The 20,812-nt window shown below is 40.5% G+C and overlaps 1 protein-coding gene across 9 annotated transcripts in view; it reads left to right on the top strand.

The window, feature by feature from the left end:
• LOC127573259 (synaptotagmin-like protein 2) overlaps positions 1-20,812 on the top strand; it is a 74,964-nt gene that overhangs the window by 45,467 nt on the left and 8,685 nt on the right. For 5 of the 9 annotated variants that reach the window (XM_052021293.1, XM_052021294.1, XM_052021297.1 and 2 more), the window contains 9 exons: positions 904-1,158; positions 2,132-2,377; positions 3,405-5,054; positions 6,057-6,152; positions 9,928-9,975; positions 12,800-12,909; positions 14,484-14,585; positions 18,030-18,199; positions 19,783-19,885. In XM_052021293.1, coding sequence (XP_051877253.1) covers positions 904-1,158; positions 2,132-2,377; positions 3,405-5,054; positions 6,057-6,152; positions 9,928-9,975; positions 12,800-12,909; positions 14,484-14,585; positions 18,030-18,199; positions 19,783-19,885 — 2,780 coding nt within the window. The remainder of the gene's footprint in view (positions 1-903; positions 1,159-2,131; positions 2,378-3,404; positions 5,055-6,056; positions 6,153-9,927; positions 9,976-12,799; positions 12,910-14,483; positions 14,586-18,029; positions 18,200-19,782; positions 19,886-20,812) is intronic. The other 4 variants (XM_052021299.1, XM_052021296.1, XM_052021295.1 and 1 more) reach the window with 3 other exon arrangements.

The raw sequence follows: 20,812 nt of genomic DNA, 5'->3' as shown, positions 1-20,812 counted from the left end.
CCATTTATATTATTCACTCGTTTATTTAATTTAGATACATGAGCTTAGTACGAAAAGGATTCTACTCATGTCACAATGACCTTTAGTGAGGCATTGTCAGACCTGAATGGGCACTAACCCAGATGTGGCCTTTGAGTCTGTTTAGTTTTGCTTTTTAAAAACAAAACTCATAATTTGACTTTTTCTGACAAGGAAATTAGCTTACCTGTTGTCTTCCTTAATCTAAGCGAGTTATCTTGGAATTATTGCATCCAACTGAGTGAAGAAACACAAGATGCATGTGTTTATCCGTTCCTTGGGTTCCAACATCTGCACGGGAGATTGCTTGCAGAGAGTCAAGGGGAGGGAATATGAAAATCAAAGAAGTGCAAACCAACTGCATGCCATGGCAGGGCGCTATTATAACATTTCCTCCACTCACGGTTTTCACCGAAACATTATAGCCAAATGGGAAACCGTTGGTCAAATGTTGTGCCTGGGAACCGTTGTGGTGGGTCCCTGGTAAATGGAAAAGATCATGGTGAGGTGGAACAGGGGCACCAGCAGTAGAAGAGAGAAAGAGAGCAGGATGGGGAAAGGAGTGCAGAAATAGGTTCCTATTGGTTAAAATTTGAGTCAGTTCATAGTTTCAGGTATTTCTGGTTGTGCTGGCATTTACTTTCAGAAAAAAAATAAGTCTTCTGATGATTCCTGATGAGACTACGTAGCTAAAACCTCTGACTTGCTTATAATGAACATAAACACTGAGCCAGAAATTTTGCAGCAGAATTCCTTCTGAATATTTTTTCAAAATATCTTTTTTTTGTTGCTACTTGATATAAAAAATTTGAAAATTAGACTGCATGTTCACCTATTCTGGGAATCTGAGGGTGTATGGATTAAGTTATTAGTTCCTTATTACAGGTCAGCACAGAACCCCTGCAGTCTCCAGAATAGAATCTCCCACTGGAGGACGGGTTCTAGACCAAACAAAACAAGACAATGTAGCTGTCTTGAGACACCAAGACACTACAGAAGCCCACTTGTCTACTGAGATTAGGGAGCCAACACCTGCTTCAGTTGATTGCAGCACACAGGTTCCAAGAGCACAGAATCGTTTAGAGTTTACAGAAGAACCATGGAAGGCTCCAGAAAAGTCTGAGCACAGTAATGTGAATGGTGAGTGTGTGGTTCTGAAATCTTTCTTAAACTTGAAGATCCAGAAGATGGATTTTGTTGACAATGTTTGAGACAGAAGACTAACCACATTTCAATCTTCATTTGTTTTCCGTCCAGTGCCCTACTCAAATTGCGATATTATAGAAATAGTAGATCTTGCAATATTATGGCAATGGGCTGGCCTGCCTAATCCACTGACCCAGAGCAGCTCCATTGGCCCAGGGGTCACTGGCCTCCCTGCGGCTGGATTCTCTGGTCTTTCAGAAATTACCATAATGTGTAGAAAGTAAAGGTTATTTTTCTGCAATTTTGTCCATCTTGTTTGCAACTCAGCCATGTTTTTTTTCAAGTTTATCTCACAATTTAGATTGCCTCAGACGTAAACTCAAAATTATCTGCAATATTTTCATTCAGTTTTGGACTCAAATGTTGATTCAAGTGTGCCAAAGTGAATAAAGTAAAAGCCCCAAAGCGTATCAGAGATGGATGGAAGGCTTGGTTAAAGTGCGTTTTGAAGACGAGAGGAAAGTGGAAAGCTTGAGATATTTTGATGATGGAATTCAAGAATGGGCCATGGATGGTTGAAACATAAGTACTAGTGATGTGGTGTAGCTGTGGAAGAGGAACAGCTTTGTTGTCTCCATCACCTAGCTGGAGGAAGTTGATGTGCTTTGTTCCTGAAATGAGACTTCAACTTCTTCCCACCCATGTCACCTCTCTGAGTTAGTTTGCCATTTGTTGTTCCTGCTAAGACCAGTTTGATCCACAGAGTTTTGCCAACCAGACTATGTATTTAGGAAGATTTTCTTTGCAGCTGAGTGGAGAACAGACCCGCCTCTCCATTCTAAGCTGGATTCAATTCAGTTGTGGTCATCTCTAGTTTGCGTGTATTACAGTACTGAAAGTGAAATTGCTCATTCTGTGAACTAAGGTTCTGACAGTAGTTAGTGGAGTGTCAACTTTTTTGTTTCAGGTCAAGGACTTTTCACAGTCACTACTGTAGCATCCCCAGTGCAGGAGAATGTCCTGGACATGCAGAAACCAAAGAAGACTGTTACTGTTCATTATAAAGGGGCACCAACCTACCAGATCCCAGCAAATGGTGACAAAAAGAAAACTGTTTCCTCAAGCATTACCCACATTCCAAAATGGAAGAACCGTTCCAAGGAAAGTGAAGCAGTATCTGCTGAGAAACTTGAAGATGTAGCTTCTGAGCCAGGTAATGTACATTGCTTATAACTGTTTAAAATATAACTGTTTTTTTGGGATGTGGCCATCACTGGCAAGGCCAATATCTATTGCCCATCCCTAACTGCTTTTGGGAAGCTGATTATGAGCCAGCTTCTTAATCTGATGCAGTTAGTCATATGAAAATAATTTCACAGTGCTAGTGGGTAGGCTTTAGAAACACTGATGATGAAGAAATGGCAATATATTTCTAATTAAGGATGGTGTGGTACTTTACCGCACAAGTACAAGGGCAGCAGATATATGAGAATTGGCAGTTGATGGTGCCTCTTGCTCTATTTCTTGATGGTAAAGGGTGCAGGCTTGGGAGGTGCCATTGGAGTAACCTGGTCAAGTAACTTTGGTGGAAGAGGTCCCAGGTTTAGGAGATGGTATTAGCTAGGATAGTAACTGCAGTGTATCTTGTAGACAGCGTACATTACATCCAGTGGTGGAGACAATAAATGCCCTGGGTATTTAATGGGGTACCAATCAAGCAGGCTGTGTTGTCCTGGATTGTGTCAAGTTTCTTGAATGCTGTTGAAACTGCACTCATCCAACCTAGTGGAGAAAGTGGGTGGAGAGGCTTTGACATGTCAGGTGCTGAGGCAGTTGTTGCAGGATTCTCAGTCTCTGACCTGCTCTTGGAGCCACGGTATTTATGTGGCTGATCCATTTGTGTTTCTCATCAGTGGTGACCTTTTTTCCTTCTACCCATCTTTTGAGAAATACCTGACCAGCCTTTTTCTTTGGTATAAAGAAAATACATGTGTAAACGTAATTTAATACATCTGCCCTGACATTTTCCTCAAGGGAATGCCCAAAAATAGTATATGAAACTTTGTTTTGATTTGCAGCAGAGCCAGATTTCTGCAGTAGTAATAGACCTAATAGAGCCAATACCTTGTCACAGCTAGAAAAGTATGCTTCATCTTTATCATCAGCTCAGTTCATTTTAGTGTAACCTTACCTACAAGTGACTGGATTTGTCATTAATTAGATCTTACTTTTTTATGAAGTAGGTTCACAAGAATTACCTGCAGCCATTGCTAATGAAGACCAACAAACCCACCAACCACTTGAAAGACTGAATCTATCACCAACATCACGAATTCCAAGGCTTAAAAATGCCTTAGAAACAACAGGTGAAAATTCAAATGCACCTGTTGAAGATCTGAAACAATCAAGTAAAGAATTGCCAGGTAAGAACAGAACTGCTGAAGTGACTGACCAAGGAAAGGCTGCCTTCCAACCTACTTCCAGAATAGTTAAATATCAGTCATCTTCTTCTGATGATGAGGGAGAGAAAGGTCATAAACCAGGTGCTGTGTTCACCATAAGTGCCTTGAGTAATAAGCATTCTGAAGAGGAAGGACTCACTGATCCCAGCCATTTTAAAAACCTGAAGCATTTTTGGGAAAAAGGAGTTGATTCCAACAAAGGAAACAATGATACTTCCAAAATTCCATTCAGAAAAGTTAGATCACCAGATCACAGAAGCAGCCCAACTGAAATGAAACATTTTGCAGAGGCTGAATCAAATTCCAATTTGCTATCCAGGGAAAGTCTTCCAACCAGTAACACTTCTAAATTGGAACTACGGGGAAACTTGTCAGGTCCTTATTCCTCTGAGGAAGAGGAAAAAGTTGTTCAGTTGACTAGAACTAGCAAGTTGACTCCTGTTCCTGCTCCAAGAACCAAAACAACCATCAAAGTGGAAAAGAATGATGCCTTGGTGACTAACTGGGTTGAATACCCCAAAGCAAATACATCCATTGATGAAGCATCCAAAACATTTGTCCAGAGAACTTGCAGCAGCGATGATCAGGCCAAAGACCACATTGTTCCAGAATCCATTGAACATGGAAAACCCACAACCGCAAGGTTGTCCAGTAACTCCAGTTCAGATGAATCTTTGCCTGTCATGAAAAACAATCAAAATGCATCTGTCGACGTTGTGGAGGAAACTGTAAAAGAAAAGGTTCTTCCACCAAAAGAGGATGCGAGAAAGGAGATGCATAAAAAACTGAAGAAATTGGCAGCCGAATCAGCCTTGTATGATCCAGCCTCCGTTACGCACACAACTGCAATAAATGCTGATGATGACATTTGCAAGGTGAGCCAAAAACATTTTGACAGTAGTTGCAAGCAAGAGATCAAGACATCTTTGGAAAGTGGCATAATAAACCTCCAAGAAGAATGTCTTCCTTTTCCAAAGGATAAAAAGGAAACCACATCAAACTTTGTGTCAACATTGGACCCAGAAGCTGTTCCAGTAAAAAATGAGTTGGTCGACAATTGTCAGGTAGAAGGCCTGGTGAATAGGTTACCTGATATTTATGTAATTGAACCTGATACCACTGGGAACTGTAATAAGCTCATGATGCCGAGAAGTGTAAGTGAAGAATCAACAAAATTCTGCAAGAAGGCACATTCTGGAGATACAGAGGTGCAAACATCATCTACGGAAGAGCTCCAGTGTGCAGTCAGTTTGCCCCCTGTAGTGGATAAGGAACCTCTGGCCCTCACTGATACATACAACAACGATGATAACCTAACAAGAAATGCAGTAAATAGAAGTTGCAGAAGTCCAGAGAAGCACCCTTCAAATGTTGTTCACTGTATGGATGATTCGGAGAGTAACACTGATTTTCAGAGGATAGAATCAGGTTTGATTTTTCATATTTAGTAACTTATCTCTCCTTGAAGGTTTAATATTAAAAATCCTGAAGCATAACTGCTATTAATTTACCCACTTTGAATTAAAAAAATGGTGCTTTAAAATTCTTGGATACATCCCCAAAAAATTGTGCTTGGTGCCATTTGCAAGCCACTATTAATTGCTGCTCCAACATTGTGTGTGTTGGCAGTGAATTGTACCAAGGTCATGTTTAACATTGTGGAAACTGCAATAATTAAAAATCTTCCCTGTAAATTGAGAAGGATCAAGTGTAAGCCATAAACACTAGTCTGGGTATAAGTAATTGACAGAAAAAAAATTAAGAAGTTTGTTTCTTTTGGGGGAAGATATTTCTTAATTTTAAATTTAAACTTCTGAGAGGAACTCATAGTCAGCAAAAACAGATTGTCCACCCCATGACAAAGGGTTACAATAACAGAAGCCAGTTTTAAAACTTGTTGAAGTAATAGTATAAAAGATAATGGAACTGCTACCTCCAAGGGCAGTAATTGTGGAATATTAATGGGGAACACCAATGAAATATACAATGCTAATGGGTTCAAGAAACAACAGAAGGAACAGAGGGTATGTTAAAAATGAAAAGATGAATTTGATCTATTTTAAAAAAGCTCAATCTTGATGGATCAGATGTCTGCTCCTAAAGTTTATTGGGTTGAAAGAATTCCCTGTTCAAGTTTTGAACAAATCAAGACTGTAATGTCTAGATACTTGGAATGAAAAGTGCTTTACTAACATACCTAAATAAGCATGGTCATCAGCAAGAAATTTGAATGATTTGGAGTTGGTTTGTACTCTTGTCTTCTCAATTTCTACTCCATTTAAGGAGATACTTAAGGTTTCTTTCTTCTTTTTCCAAGTTTTCTCCAGTGAATGAAATGCCCTGCTTCAAAAGCGGAATTTTGATGCTCGAGTGTACTTTGCTGTGAATGTTATCAGAAGTATTTTAAAATATTGTTCTAATCTGATTCAGGACCTACTTATGGATTGTCCCCTGTTATGAGGGCTTTAGCCAGAGCCAGGAAGTCTAATGCTAAGAGCATGGACAATCTCAGCTCTACTCTGGACAGTAAGTACTGGCATTGTTTGTAAGTTCAACTTTTCATTTAGCCATTTTAAGTTTCAATAAAAAAATAAATATTTTATTCAGAGGAGATACTATTTTCATTACAGGATTTGCAGATCCTCTGTTTGTTTCCCAGTTAAATTAATTTTGGCATAAAGTCAAGGTTATGGGGACAAACTAATTTGCATATTGTAAAATCCCGTAGCTGGTGATAAGATTAAAAAACTGGCTTGGTGGCAATGGTTGTGGAATTAATGTTGGATAAGACAATGGAAAACTTTGTTGCTCATTTTTAAATTGTGCAATTGGATCTTTTACCTCAACTTGAGCAGGAAAATGGGGACAAAGCTGAAATGTCACCTAAAAGGCAATCCCTTCAACAATACAGAATTTCTTCTGCACCAAGTTGTGCAGAATATGAAGTTGGCTGCTGTGTTTATCTAAGTGAAAATAGTGAATAACTTAAACCATTAATAGCTAAATGAGTTCACAACCTGCTGCCTGGTGGAATATTGCAATTACATGTCTAGAGCTAAATAAAACACATGGTAGGTCAAGTTTGCCTGCTAAAGGCTATTGAGTTGAGAAAGTAACAGTGCATGGTTCACCAAACACTTGTTCACAAGGCTGTTGAAAAAACATCGGGCACTGTTGGAATAGCTAAATATGAAAAGCACTATCCTTTCTTTTATAAAAAATCTTGATCAGGCTGTGGTCAAGATTCTGTGTTCAGTTTTAACTTTCTCATGTACTGTGGGGTACAGTGGAGGGGGCTTTATATAAAGTGACTGAAAAGTGTTTAGAAGATGTCAGTCTGATTGATGTGCATTTTAATACCCTGCAGTTATCATAGCAGAGCTGAACCTATTTATTTTGGAGAAGCACAAACTTGGATTCAGGTCTCATTAGAATAATGAAATGACCGGTTTGTGTAAATGTGGGTATCTTATTTTAGGTGTAGGTAAGGTAGGATAGGGGGGTTTAAGTATAAACTATGAAAACATGTAACTATTTTCTAGAAGCAGTTGATCTGTGAAGAAGCTACCGATATGTGCAGAAAGAGCAGATTTGTTGCAGATAGTCAAAGATGATGTGGATGGACTCTTGTAAGAGGCAGGAATGTGGTGAGTCAGTGAGTTAGTGATACCAACCACTCTTATCACTTCATGTTTAGACAGAGGAATTTGTCAGAGAGTCCATAATTTAGTTTGAGGTTCTACTTGCACCTTTATCACAGATTGTGCCTGTGTTTGATAAACAATATATGGAGGGAGCAGCTATTGCTCATTTTCTGTGCACAGGAAAGAGTCCTTTTCTCTTCCATGTGCTTGCCTTTTCTTCCTGTCTGTATGATATAACTGGAACATCAGCTGTTTTGATGTTTAATGTAACCAGGTAAAAATTATGTGTAGTTTTTCTGATTCTATTTCTACTTCAATAGCGTAAAACAATTTCTGTGACTGTCATGCTATCAGTGAACATAGAACATAGAACAGTACGGCACAATACAGGCCCTTCAGTCCACAATGTTGTGCTGACCTTTAAACCTCGCCTAATACTATCTAACCCCATTCCTCCCACATATCCCTTTATTTTAAATTCCTCCATATGCTTATCTGGTAATCTCTTGAATTTGACCAATGTACCTGCCTCCACCACCGCCCCAGGCAGCGCATTCCATGCCCCAACCACTTTCTGGGTAAAAAATCTTCCTCTGATATCTTCCTTGAACTTCCCACCCATTACTTTTAAAGCCATGCCCTCTTGTATTGAGCATTGGTGCCCTGGGAAAGAGGTGCTGGCTGTCCACTCTATCTATTCCTCTTAATATTTTGTACACCTCTATCATGTCTCCTCTCACTCTCCTTCTCTCCAAAGAGTAAAGCCCTAGCTCCCTTAGGCTCTCCTCATAATGCATACTCTCGAAACCAGGCAGCATCCTGGTAAATCTCCTCTGCACCCTTTCCAACGCTTCCACATCCTTCCTATAATGAGGCGACCAGAACTGGACACAGTACTCTAAGTGTGGTCTAACCAGAGTTTTATAGAGCTGCATTATTACCTCGTACCTCTTAAACTCGATCATCAACTTATGAAAGCTAACACCCCATAAGCTTTCTTAACTACCCTATCCACCTGTGAGGCAACTTTCAGGGATCTATGGATATGGACCCCCAGATCCCTCTGCTCCTCCACACTACCAAGAATCCTGCCATTAACTTTGTATTCTGCCTTGGAGTTTGTCCTTCCAAAGTGTAGCATCTCACACTTCTCCAGATTGAACTCCATCTGCCACTTCTCAGCCCAGCTCTGCATCCTATCAGTGTCCCTCTGCAATCTTCGACTATCCTCTACACTATCCACAACACCACCGACTTTTGTGTCATCTGCAAACTTGCCAACCCACCCTTCTACCCCCTCATCCAAGTCATTAATCACGAGAAGCAGAGTCCCAGAACTGATCCTTGTGGGACACCACTAGTCACAGCCCTCCAATCCGAATGCACTCCCTCCACCACAACCCTCTGCTTTCTACAGGCAAGCCAATTCTGAATCCACACAGCCAAGCTTCCCTGGATCCCTTGGCCTCTGACCTTCTGAAGAAGCCTACCATGTGGAACCTTGTCAAATGCCTTACTAAAATCCATGTAGACTACAGCTCCTGCACTACCCTCATCAATCTGTCTGGTCACCTCCTCAAAGAACACTATCAGGCTTGTGAGACATGATCTGCCCTTCACAAAGCCACGCTGGCTGTCCCTGATCAGATCATGATTCTCTAAATGCCCATAGGTTCTATCTCTAAGAATCTTTTCCAACAGCTTGCCCATCACAGACGTAAGGCTCACTGGACTATCCCTTGGACTATCCCTACTACCTTTTTTGAATAAGGTGACAACATTTGCCACCCTCCAATCTTCCGGTACCATTCCCGTGGACAACAAGGACTCAAAGATCCTAGCCAAAGGCTCAGCAATCTCCTCCTTCACCTTGCGGAGCAGCCTGGGGAATATTCCGTCAGGCCCCGGAGACTTATCTGTCCTAATATTTTCTAACCGCTCCAACACATCCTCTCTCTTGATATCAACATGCTCAAGAACATTAACCTTACCAACACTGTCCTCAGCATCATCAAGGCCCCTCTCCTTGGTCAATACTGAAGAGAAGTATTCATTGTGAAGTGTACTGACTAATGAAAGATGCAAAGTGTAAGAATTGACAGTTGGGATGGAGACACAAGGGACTGCAGATGCTGGAATATGAAGGAGAAAAACTATCTGCTGGAGGAACTCAGCAGGATGAGCAGCATCTGTGGGGACGAAAGGAATTTTTGATGTTTTGGGTTGAAACCCTGGGATAGTCAATTAAACTGGCAGGCAACTGGAATCTCAGGGTTACTCCTGTGAACTGAGTGCAGGTGCTCCACAAAGCAATCATCCAATCTGCATTTGGTTTCTCCATTGTAGAGGAGCCCACATTGAGAACACTGAATGCAGGAAAGTGCCATTTGATGGGCAGTGGTAGATGTGGACGAAAGAGTGGACCTGGGAGCCGTGAAGGAGTGATCTCAATGAAATGCTGAAAGGGGAGGGGAGGGGAATCGCTCTGTATACAAACACAGCCTTCTTTCATACCTGAGTATTTTGAACATTTCTAGTTTTGATTCAAATTTCCTGTGTTAGGAGGATATTGCTTTTGGCTTCCTAATCTGCCAACTCAGTTAATGTACTCATAAACTGGCCAACCGACAGAATTCAGTTTTATTTTTTCCTTACAGGAGAAACAATCACTTCCTTGGTGAATGAGAATGAAACAAGAGGAGATGGTGAGAGAGTAATCATGAAAAATTTGCCTGTTTAAAAAAAAAGTTCTGATTTTTGAGTTTATGTCCAAAAATTAATGGATTTGCATGACTTCTAATTCTGTTGAATGCTGTGGTTTTCTGCAATGGTGTTCTTATTGCTGAATTTGGAAATGGTATCTGAGACACGTAACATTTCTTCCACTTCAGGAAATCATTCAGAACCACTATTGAAATAACACTTAGAAATGATCTAGCGAGATCACATCTCAAACCTATTTTTAAATTTGTATATGATATGAATGGAACAATAAACATTTCAGTGGCAGACTATTTTATTGGTATAAATTTCCTAATAGTAAAGCATTTAGGGGTTGGCAGCATTCCAAAGCCAGTGATATACAATGTGTTTTTTTTCTCTTTGATTTGCTTTTATAGGGGCTTGCATTTTGTTTGAAATAGGTACATAATAAAGAAATAATTCTCAATTTTACAGATTACTGATGACTCAGTAATGGGTTGGAACAATGCGCCAGCATGTCTCAGACTGATGTGAGGAATGGAAGCATGTTTGTGTGCGTCTCAAGTGAACTGGATATGTCTCCGTCATTAATTCACTTCATTTGGGCACACGACCAGATTAAAAATACTGCCTGCCTCTCCCAAAGGCGACTTTTCTGTATTCGGTATTTTGTTTCTAATTTCTTGATCTAGAAATAGCAGCTGCTGACTGGATGGTCAAAATTCTTTCACTCCCTTTGTTGGAAAAGTTGATTTGTTTCCAAACCCTTTAACATGATGACCTTCCACCCAATATTCTGTTTGTGCAGACGGCATTGTAAGGAAAACAATGGTTGTTCCTTCTATCCCATAACAAGCTTTCTTGTGAGAATTACACCCTTCATGGACTTAATTTAACTGTATGATGATTCTATTTCAGGTAGCAACCTAACCACAGTTTTCCACTGTGTTCAAACTTTGACATTATATGCTTTGTTTTCTCTTGGACTATTTTGATTCCACTATTAGTGGAGTTTGCACATTCTCCTTGTGGCTGCGTGGGTTTTCACCAGGTGCTCTAGTTTCCTCCCACATCCTAAAGATGTGCTGGTAGATTAAATGGCTGCTGTAAATTTTCCCTGGAGTAGGGGGTGGTAGGAGAATCAGGGGAGAATTGAAGGCCATTAATTGATGCTAAATATTTTGAAGCAACATGAACTTTATGCAAAATATGCCAACTTCAGGTATTTAGATTGACTTTAGGCATACTATAATAAATAATGACTTTTGCTGGATTCCAGTGTTTGGATTTGGTATGGATGTTACAGTAATGTTGTTAAAGTAAATTATAGTTTTCATTAATTAACTTGAAAAGATGCTTAATTATCAGATACATTTTAAATATTTAAGTTGTTTACTTCAGCTGGTGATGCCCCATTGGTCAATTGGCTAAAGAGAACCAGAGTCTGGCATAGAAATAGATCATAGAGTTAGGAGGAATTGCTGGGCTTTAAGAGAAAAGAAGCATTTAACATCGCTGTAGGTAGTCAATGACAGAAGCAATGACTTGAACTGTTTAATTCATCTCTCCTACTCCATTATTTGTGATTTCAGACAGTCAGTTCCATCCTCTTTTTTTTTAATGCCAACACTGTGATTTTTAAAAGAAATATTTCCCATACATGGACAAGACTCAGCCAGCCCCATCACAGGCACAACCTTCTCCACCATCGAGGACATCTTTAAGAGGCAGTGCCTCAAGAAGGTGGCATCTGTCACTAAGGACCTGCACCATTCGAGACATACCCTCTTCTCATTACTACCATCGGGGAGGAGGTACAGGAGCCTGAAGACCCACACTCAGTGATTCAAGAACAGCTTCTTCCTCTCAGATTTCTGAACGGTCCATGAACACTACTTTGTTATCCCCTTTTTTTTGCACTATTTACTAATTTTTGTAATTTATAGTAATTTTATGTCTTTGCACTATACTGCTACTGTAAAGCAACAGATTTCACATCATATAAGTCAGTGATAATAATTCTGATTCTGATGCTAAGTCTTGGCCTTCTTCTGAACTGGTTCTTTGACGTGGAGACAGAAGAAATTCTGCGGATGCTGGAATCTGGAGCAATACACAAGAAGTGCTGGAGGAACTCAGCATGTCAGGCAGCATCCGTGGAGGGAAATAAACAGTTGATGTTTTGGGCTGAGACCCTTCGTCAGGATTGGAAAGGAAGAGGGCAGAAGCCAGAATAAGAAGGTGGGGGAGGGGGAGGAGCACACGCAGGCAGGTGATAGGTGAGTTCAGGTGAGAGGTGAGTCCAGGTGAGAGGGGGATGGTAGATGGGTGGGGGAGGGGGAGAAGATGTAATAAGCTGAGAGGTGATAGGTATAAGAGGCAAAGGGCTGTAGAAGAAGGAATCCAGTAGGAGAGGGCAGTGGACCATGGAATAAACGATGGAGGAAGGGAGGAGAGGAGGTGGGCAGGTCATCAAGGTGGGAGAAGGGAGCCACAGGAATAAGGGAAGACAAAGGGGTGGGCGGGAAGAAAAAGAAGGGATGGGGTTACTGGAAGTTAGTGAAATTGATGTTGAGGCCATCAGGTTGGAGACTCCCAAGGTGGAATATGAGGTGTTGTTCCTCCAACCTGCGTCTGGCCTCAACGTGGCAGTTGCTGTGGTTAGTTTTAAGAGTTATGTACAAGGTGTACATAATATATAATATTACATAATATTATATAAAGATGTACAATGAAAGTGTGTGGACAGGTCATTATGTTGTATGTCCTTTCTTAATGCCTGAAAGGGTTTACATATTTTAATGCCAGAATTCTTTATTTCCCCAGGCAGTGATCAATCATCAACTGATGACAAGCCACCTGTAATAAAGACTCCAGTCTTGGAGCATGCCAGGGTGAAGGAGCTGAGCAAGTCTGTACCTATGCTGATATCTGAGGTACGAAATATAATTGCGAATAGGAGGTATGCATTGAAGTAAGTGCTGGTGGCATAACTGAATGAATGAAATTACAGTAAGTCCTCCAGAGAACTCTGAGCAGTAAATGCTGAGGGAATTAATGTTGTTAATTCAAAATGAACCTACCAACCCCAATCCTCGTGTTATACAGCTGTTTTTTTAAAAAAAATTACTTTAAAACATTGCATGCAAAAGGCAAGTCCCATATTTAATGTTCCAAATAAGGTAAATTCTTACAAATTAAATGACTGTTCAGCATGAGGCTCCTGAGCACATAACTCTTGAACACAACTGTTTGAGTCAAATCCAAATTCTGGTAACAATTTACTCCATTCTTGACTACAAATTTGTGCATCTAAGCATGGGACTACTACTTTCAACAATGAAATGGATGTGACCAACATGAAAAATTATAAAATTATTTGAGAATTTTAGATGACTTCATCTTGCAGTACTAGTTCTCTTAATTTCTCACATTTATTTGATGATACCAGACCAATATCATTTAAGTCTCTTGTGACATCACCTGATTCTCCCAAAGCTTCAGGATTCAATGAGCCTGCATTATATTTTGCCTTACCAGTGGTGGGTTGCCTTACCAGTGGGGGAACAGTGAACTGTAGTATTAGAGAAAACGGTAGCATTAGAGAAACCAATGCATTAGGTTTGATTATTAAGTCATACTATCCAGAAAAATGCATTTTTACTCTTTTCCATGTCACCTAACACTTGCGCAACAACAATTATTTAATGTTGATTGTTAATATTTACTGTATGTAATCTCCATTGCTTAAGTTACTTTCAAAACACTCTGTCATGCCAAAAGATGCTTGGCATCTCAAGCACTATTTTAAATCTAATATTTAAATGTTATTTCCACTGCTGGGCAGTTCTGCTGCATGTCTCATTTCCAGACAACACTGATCTATTTATGAGGCAATAAAGCAAGATGTCAAACACTTGTTAATTGAGCAGGATTTCTACTAATGTACTGGATATTATTCCAGACTTAACTAAATAACCACCAGCAAACAGTTGCAAGATAATTCATCCCATAGCCATTTATGGGATATTGCTGGCACTGAGTGATTGCTGCTGTGTTTCTTAACATAACAAAGCAATTGCATTTCTAAGACAATTTTCAGAATACACTTTCCAGAACAATTTTCTTTGATTCACTAACCTTGAGCAGTTTTTATACCATAGAGAACAATGCTGCATGGTTATTAACTAATGTGAGCCTTGTGTAACTGGGAAAGGTAAACCTCCAGGTATTACCTACCATGCTATATGTGGTGAGTCCACTTTCTTCAGACTGACTTAACATGAGTTGGAATCGGCAAAGCCAACATAAATCTGCTATTACTGTATATGAAAGAAGCACAAATTTTTTAAAATCCTTTGAATAATTTGTTAAGCAGAAAGAATTAAATAATCAGAGTGTGAAATTATGCTCCCCCTCACTTGTGTAAAGAACCCTGCAGGTTCTGTATGATTTCTATTCTGAAGGATATTGAGTTCCTTTATTCAACTGGTCTGTCTTGTTTTGTCAGAGTGAATCTGATTCAGCTTCAGAGATCAGCTTCAACATTGGATGGCACAGGAAGACTCCAAGTGATGCCAGCCATTCTTCAGATATGGCATCGGTATCTTCGGTATGAATTTATCCGTACAAAATCTCGGCATGTTGAAAACCTGTTCATTGGAAGCTGCACACAATTATTCTAACATAGGCTGTATGTGCATTCTTATGCCACAAAAATTCAAATACTTTTGTCACTAGGTATCCAGTCTAGTGATACTGTTAGCTGTGCTGGCTGTTATCCTCAGTACTTCTGTTTGCTTATCGGCTGTTTATGGCGTATATTGTTTGCTACATATTTTGCTGGTGGAACCCATCTGCAGGCCAGTGCACAGAGTCTCAGACCAAGACTTTAACATTTAGTTGTTGCCACAGGCTGAAATACAGTTAATTGCATGCAGAGAAATTTGCACCATAGTCCTCAGTTACCTGACTTGCCACTGAATGGGACTTTCACAATAGGTATTCTCAGGATGGAACAAACCAGACTGCAAATTCCAACCTGAGGGTACAGTTGAAGGGAAAAGGAGCCATTTGCAAAGGAAAAGTGGTTGTTGTTTTGATAATCAGTTGCCCCACGTAGAACAAGAGCTAGAAAATTTCCCTCCTGGTGCAGTCGATGAAATGATGTGTGTGTCCAGAGCCAGTTGTAAGTGATGATGGAATGGTAACCCAGGTGGAGAAATTCCACAAGCCACTAGATGACTTTTAGAGAGCCTGGGGTCACCATTTGTTTGTTTTTCTGTGACTCCTCAATGTATAATTGTAATATGTAGTATGTGCTTTCCTATAGTTCTAATTATTGACTGATCATACCTATTAAATAAGGTTATGTACAGAAGCAGCCAGTGTTAAGTTGGCCAATGTTGTTTGGCATGTGTGCATAAACAACTCATGTCGATAGACAGTGTGTTGGATGTCCGGCAGCACAGCGATGACCTTTGATGAGTGCATTCTCCCATCTCTCCCTGCTACCCCATTTCACTAGAGTCTAGGGACTAACTGACTCTGATCAAGGACCTGATAAACACTCCTGTATGTTGCTAGCAGAGGTGGTTTGCTGGGGGTGAATTTTGTTCGCATCTTAATGCAAAGGCTTCAAATCTTTCTTCAGAGTATCACACCTACACAAGATTCTTTTTAGTATCCACCCCAGCTCCACAGAAATAGATAGACTTTGTTTGTTCCTTCAGCTCAGCCTTTTGTGTTATAGATGAAAGAATTATTGCCTTGAAATTAATTTGTACAACACTGTTATCAGTTAGCTTACCCTGTTTTTGTGACCATTTCCAGGTGAAATTCAATCAGGCATTTCCTGCTCTAAGCCATCAACACGACGCTGACATGATTTCTGTGTTGTCCTACATGGGATGATAGGGTTCCCTGTGTAGTGTCCTCATTGGATCATTGCACAGGAGCTTTAACCAAGAAGTCATGGAGTCATAGAGTTGTACAGCATAGAAACAGACCCTTTGCCACCATGTCTGTGCTGACCATTAAGCCTATTTATACAAATCCCACTTGCCTGCATTAATTACATATCCTTCTATATGCCCTGTTCATTCAAGTACCTGTCAAGATGCCTTTTCAATGTTGTTACTGTTTCTGACTCCACCACCTCTTCTGGCAGCTCATTCAAGACACCAACTACTCTTTGTGAACAATTTACCCCTAAGATCCTCCTCCCTCTCACCTTAAACCTATGCCCTCTAACTTTAGACATCCCTACCATGGGAAACAGACACTGGCTATCTACTCTATCTATGCCTCTCATAATTTTATACAGCTCTGTCATGTCACCTCTCGCCCTCCTTCGCTCCAGGGAAAAAAAGACCCAGCCTATCTATTCTCTCCTTCCCTCCAATCCAGGCAACATCCCTGTGAATATTTTCTGCACACTCTCTAGCTTAATCACATGCTTATGGGGGCACCCATCACAGGGCACTACCAGAACAGCATGGTCTTAACCCTGCAGCAGAAAACTGGGATCCCTGTAAGGAAGTAGAGGAATTTACCTCAATCCTCAAGCCTGCCCACCCTCAACACTGATCTCTGCCCTGACACCACTGCCATCACCCACTGCCAGTTCCCGAACCCTGCCTGTTGCTGCTACTTCTGACCTCCCCACTCCACACAGACACCAACCTCCAAACTCTGTTTGCCCTACCTCCAAACATCTGATTTCCTAACGCTGCTTCTGGCCTGATCCCAAACCTACATTGAAAAGCAAAAAAACTGCAGATGCTGTAGATCTGAAATAAAAACAAAAAAAAATGCTGGAAATATCTAGCTGGTTGAGTAGCATCTGTAGAGAGAGAAACACAGTTAAGATTGCAAATTGATGACCTTCCACCTAAGTAGGGAAATTTCAGAAAACCGAGATGTTTTACCTTGCAGAGAAGGTGGTGGGGGTGGGGGGTTTGGGGGGAGAGAACAAAGGGAATGTCCATGATAGGGTGGAGACCAAGAGAAAATGGATAACACTGATTGGTGTTGGTTGTGAGCGGGTGGTGAAGGCTTGTAAATGGCAGCCAATCTGTCTGAAGGCAATGCAAATAGAGAAAAGATGAGAAAGAAACAAAAATCATTCTGGAACTGTGAGATGCAGAGCACAGCAAGTGGTGGAAATCTGAAATAAAGGAGAATGTTGGGACAGCTCAGCAGGTCAGGCAGCATCTGTGGAGAGAGAAAAACAAAGTTACATCATGATGGGCCAGGGACCAAAAACTGCAGATGCCGTAAACCTGAAACAAAAGAGAAAGTACTGGAAATCCTAGGTAGGCCAAGCAGCCTCCATGGAGAGAGTGAAACTTTCCTTAGTACTGGGCTCTGCCCTCATCTCAGGCCAGGGTCCCAACAGGGTCATTGGCCAACCTCCCGAGCTTGGTGTTGGGAGAAGGGTGCCGGGTGCTACATTCTCAAATCTAAGGTCTTGGTCACAACTAAATTTCAACACTGAGGACATTGAGCCCCACTGCATCAATGTCACTTCAGTGCACCCTTTGGGTTGCACTGGAATTTCTGGGCGATTATGTGTGCAACCCATGTGAAGTAGTACTGTATAACTTGATGCAGGGGGCCCCTGTCCTCTGGTGCTCAGCTGTTTGTGGGCTGCATCATCATGTGTTTGTTTTCTTAACTTGACGTGTGAAGATAAAGAAACTGAAACCTATATCCTGAGTATTTTGCAGTAATTCCAAAACATTAGGAGAACCTTTTTATTTTGTTGGTAAAACACAGCTGGATTATTAGTTAAAAATTCTGTTAGTTACTAAAGAATATTATTTATGTTTCCAGATAAACATTTATTTAAGCTTGCAGTTTGCTTCCTGATGGCTGATTATTTGAGGAATTTCACTCTTTCATGGATTAACTAAAGTTTGATACCAACAATATATCTCTTTATACAAATCCCATGTTTTAACTATCTCTTGTAACCTTTAAAAATACATCTCCTAGTCTGAATACTGATATAGTGGGTTTCTAGAAATAACAATACATTTAATGCCGCTTTCAGGTGAGTGGAAGCATCATGAGTGTTTACAGTGCTGATTTTGGAAGCATTGATGCCCAGGGGTCAGTTCAGTTTGCTTTGGATTACAATGAGAAGAATAAGGAGTTCCAAATCTATGTGAGTCAATGTAAGGACCTAGCAGTGGTGGATGAGAAGAAGGGTCGAACTGATGCGTAAGTAGACTTTTTGTTTTTTATTATGCTTTCCTGTTGTTCCTCTTCCTCTTGTGTCACTTTTAAAAAAAAATTTTCTTGTCCCCATCATGGCATTCATCACACTGACAGAAAAACAGTCTGTGATGGAGTGGCTCAGCTCCCCTTCTCATTGTGTTGGATTTTAACACACACCTCCACCACTTCTTCTGGATTATTGCTTTATTCTTTTACACTTGCTGTCCCTCCCTCACTGACACAATTCACGTTAGCTCTTTACTTTATGAGGGACAAGGGAAACATCCTGTATCACTTCATTGCCAATCCTGTGTCTCTTTGCTGTTTTGCTGCACCATTTCCCTTCCTCTCTTCAATGAGGCACTCATAACAATTCAGTTACCTACCACTTTCTGAAGCTACGGTTACTTATATTTAATTTTGTGGGCTTAGAGTAAAAAAAAATCACCTGAGTGCTTATTATTCATGTGAAATAATAGTTTTGGTTTTGGATAGCAGTGCAAAACAGATGATAGTGAATCCATGATTCATCTTGAAGTTCCATTGGAGAACTTTAAAACTTTCCTTTGCCTAAATAACTTTTATGAACTTTGTGCTATCCCTTGCTTGTACTTATTTAAATGTGAGAATCCTGAAAGTGGCCATGCAAGTAGATAGGGTGGTAAAGAAGTTCCGTGGCAAGCTTGCCTTCATTGGTTGGGGCATTAAGTATAAGAGTAAGGAAGTCATGTTGCAGCTATATAAAACTTTGGTTAGACCACACTAGGGGTATTGTGTGCAATTCTGGTTGCTCCATTACAGGAAGGACGTGGAGGCTTTAGAAAAGGCACAGAAGAGGTTTACCAGGATGCTTCCTGGATTAGAGGGTATGAGCTATAAGGAGAGGTTGGACAAACTTGGGTTGTTTTCTCTGGAGCGCCGAAGACTGAGGGAAGACCTGATAGAAGTTTATAAAATGATGAGGGTATAGATAGCGTAAATGGTCAGAATCTTTTTCCCAGGATAGAAATGTCAAATACCAGAGGACATGCCTTTAAGGTGAGAGGGGGAAAGTATGAAGGAAATGTGTGGGGCAAGTTTTTTTACACAGAGGGTGGCAGGTGCCTGGAACGGGCTGCCAGGGGTAGTGGTGGAAGCAGATACGATAGTGGCGCTTAAGAGGCATTTAGATAGACACATGAACAAGCAGAAATGGAAAGCTATTGATCATCTACAGGCAGAAGAAATTTGGCATCATGTTTGGCGCAGATATCATGGGTCGAAAGGCCTGTTCCTATGCTGAACTCTTCTATGTTCTAATCACTGAATATCAATCAGTATTTGGAGCTCCCTGATGACATTGTCCAACCCTGTTCCCCCTCCCTACCACAGAGCATTTCCTCCTGCTGACTAACTTAGACCACTTTACTTGGCAAACCTGAGATTGAAGTTAAACATTCCTAGCCTTGCATGGGCTGTTCATGCTATTGCGTACCACTAATGTAGAGGAGGGTGCAGCAAAATAATTGATATCATTCTAATCATTTGAAATGCTATACCTTATCATAGATTGCAGAGCTGAAAGATGTTGTTTTGGCTAATTACAGGTATGTAAAGACCTACTTGCTTCCAGATAAGGCACGCATGGGTAAGAGGAAGACCTCTGTCAAGAAGAGAAACACTAATCCACTCTACAATGAAATATTGAAGGTATAATGTTGGTACTTGCCCTCCATTGCATTAAACTGAGTACAGAAAATAGCTATCCACGCTGAAATGTCAACTGGCTAGAAACCTCATATTAGAAGTGCATCTTTAATACTCTAGAATAGTCAGAAGAAAAACTCTCACGTGCCAATCCTACAATAATTGGGATCAGTTTCTTTAAACTATTGGAATTCAATTTCACTCTTGTTGCAGTCTCCCATTATAAAATGTGAGCACAGTTGAGGACAGTGGAAACGTTGCATTGTCAGAGAAAATGACTTGACAGATAAAACATTAAATGAATCCTATCTCCTGGGTAAGCCTTAGAAATCACCTGGATCCATTTCTGAAATCCAGATTCTCCCCTTTGCCAACACCGGAAATATGATTACTTGATCTTTTTACTGTTCACAAGTTGGTCCCATTAATATGGACATCACTTCAAAAGTAACTCATTTGGATATGAAATGTGCAGGAACTTTTAAAATCTCTCTCTAGCTCTTTTTTTTTGCTTATCTTCTTCACTTGTACATGTCCAACCCCTTCCATTTCAGAAATCGCCTACTCTACTGGGATTGATTTTCCGTTTTGTTCCCTGTTCTTTTTTTATCTGCATTTGTAAACTTCCTGGTTCAGCTTACCCTCTCTGTGGGGTATGATGGAATTGTAGGTTCTCAGCAGGTTTGCTGAAAATTGAAGCCTATTGGCTATAAAGCAATCTTGAAAAGTTGTGTCCATAGGCAATTACAATTCAGCTGCTCATTTTTCACTGCTTCCGATCACTTTCTTCAGTCATTTAGTCAAAGGAAGGAAAACCCCAGTGGAACACAAAATTAATTTCTGATTCACTATCAACTGTTTTGCACTACCATCCAAGACCAATAAATTTGTTTTACAATACAATGGACCTACAAAATCTCACTGACTTTA

Source organism: Pristis pectinata, chromosome 8 (genome assembly GCF_009764475.1).
Source record: "Pristis pectinata isolate sPriPec2 chromosome 8, sPriPec2.1.pri, whole genome shotgun sequence".
NCBI lineage: Eukaryota > Metazoa > Chordata > Chondrichthyes > Rhinopristiformes > Pristidae > Pristis > Pristis pectinata.
Note: the sequence above shows the minus strand (reverse complement) of the source record. Positions and strands in the feature narration are given on the sequence as shown.